Genomic DNA, 1515 nt, shown 5'->3' with positions numbered 1-1515 from the left:
TCGCCCTTCTTACCTCCGTCGGACTCCAGAACAGAGCGCAGCTCGCTCTCTACCACTACCTCCACACAACATCCCCGACAAGTCGATGCACCACCATCCCTACCCCATCGCCCCACCCTGGGAACGCCATCTCGCCCGCGACCCCCCTCAGAACGGTACCTGCGTCCCAGCACAGATCCCTCAGGGCATGGACCCATCCTAGGTCGTCCCAACCCCTCCGCTGATCAACAACTTGACGCGTCGCACCCCTATTCCCCTCAACAGGACCGCGTTCCCCCCCAAACGACTTCTCATCTGTCTCGGTCTCTCGCTCCACCTACGATCGCCCTCTGATGCCCTGGCCGCCTGGTTAACGCAGGAGTGATGAAGCTGAGAGCGCGATGGAAGGGGAGGCAGGGAAGACACCCACTGAGCAAGCGTGACAGGTGAGTATCGGATACGCATCCACCCGCTCCGTTCCTCACAACGTCCTCCGTGCAATCATCAACTCCTGCCCTGTCGACGATGCGCTCCAACTCGCGCTGACATGCAAGGCTGCCTCTGGCTTTGCCATGCCCCACATCGTCTCAGACGTTTCCATCGGTGACCCCGGTGTCGATGACGGCCCCGACGGTCTCGCGAAATTCTGCCAGTTCATGCTCAACAAGCCAGAGTTCGCCAAGGCCCTACGCGCGCTGCGTCTGCTCGACGGCGCGTTCGCCTGCCCTGCTAGCTCTGGCGGACGGTCTGGATGGGGCGCAGACTTCTCTCCTGCCGGCCTTGTTGCCAAAGGCCTGTCCACCGCGGTGAACCTCCGCGTCCTTCACATACGCGACGCGGAGCCCCTCTTCCAGTCGCATCCGGCCGTTTACGCGGCCATCACGAAGCTCGACCGGCTGAAGGTGCTCTCGTTGTACTACATCGGCAACACCTGACTCAAGGCGATCTCGCAGCTCCAGGGCAAGCTGCAGGTCATCGAAAACGGGCTGTGGAAGGACGGCCCGCGGCCGCAGGGCGACGTGACGCCGTTCGGACGGTACGTCGAGTCGCTGTGGCACATCCGGCTCTGGGAGTGCGGCTACATGCTCGAGAGCGTCATCGACCGACACGTCTGGCCGGACGTGCACACGCTCAACATCGGCGGTCGCATTGCGAAGATATCCGAGCTCGCCCGCGCATTCCCCAACCTCCGCCGCCTCATGTTCCACATGGAGTTCTCCGTCAAGTAGGAGATGGGGCCGGTGGTCTGCTGGCCGGAGCTAGACTATCTTGAGACGAGCGCCCCTATCCCGCTGTTCCCCTCGCAAGTGCGGCGGCTGCAACTACAGTACCCGATTGGTGCGAGGTCAGGGTCCCAGAACGACCTCAAGACGCTCCTGCTCATGGAGAAGGTGAACCCGGTCGTGCTCTCCGTCATGCACTCGCACATGGTCTCGGAGGTGTTCCTGGGGTGGATGAAGAGCTCCATGCCGTTGCTGCGGTATATGGAGACGGTCGTCAACGACGGAGCGTGCGGCCGCACCAGCATGCAGTGGC

At 62.6% G+C, this 1515-nt stretch overlaps 1 protein-coding gene across 1 annotated transcript; it reads left to right on the top strand.

Annotated features, from left to right (window-relative positions):
* Window positions 1-551: 551 nt before the first annotated feature.
* DICSQDRAFT_175732 (uncharacterized protein) lies at window positions 552-1208 on the top strand (the record flags this gene model as incomplete). The annotated part of the gene is made up of 2 exons (XM_007371623.1): window positions 552-881; window positions 933-1208. 2 exons carry the CDS (start codon window positions 552-554, stop codon window positions 1206-1208), a joined length of 606 nt encoding a protein of 201 aa, XP_007371685.1.
* Between the last annotated feature and the right edge of the window lie 307 nt (window positions 1209-1515).

This window comes from Dichomitus squalens, assembly GCF_000275845.1.
Source record: "Dichomitus squalens LYAD-421 SS1 unplaced genomic scaffold DICSQscaffold_140, whole genome shotgun sequence".
In the NCBI taxonomy this organism is placed as follows: domain Eukaryota; kingdom Fungi; phylum Basidiomycota; class Agaricomycetes; order Polyporales; family Polyporaceae; genus Dichomitus; species Dichomitus squalens.
Note: the sequence above shows the minus strand (reverse complement) of the source record. Positions and strands in the feature narration are given on the sequence as shown.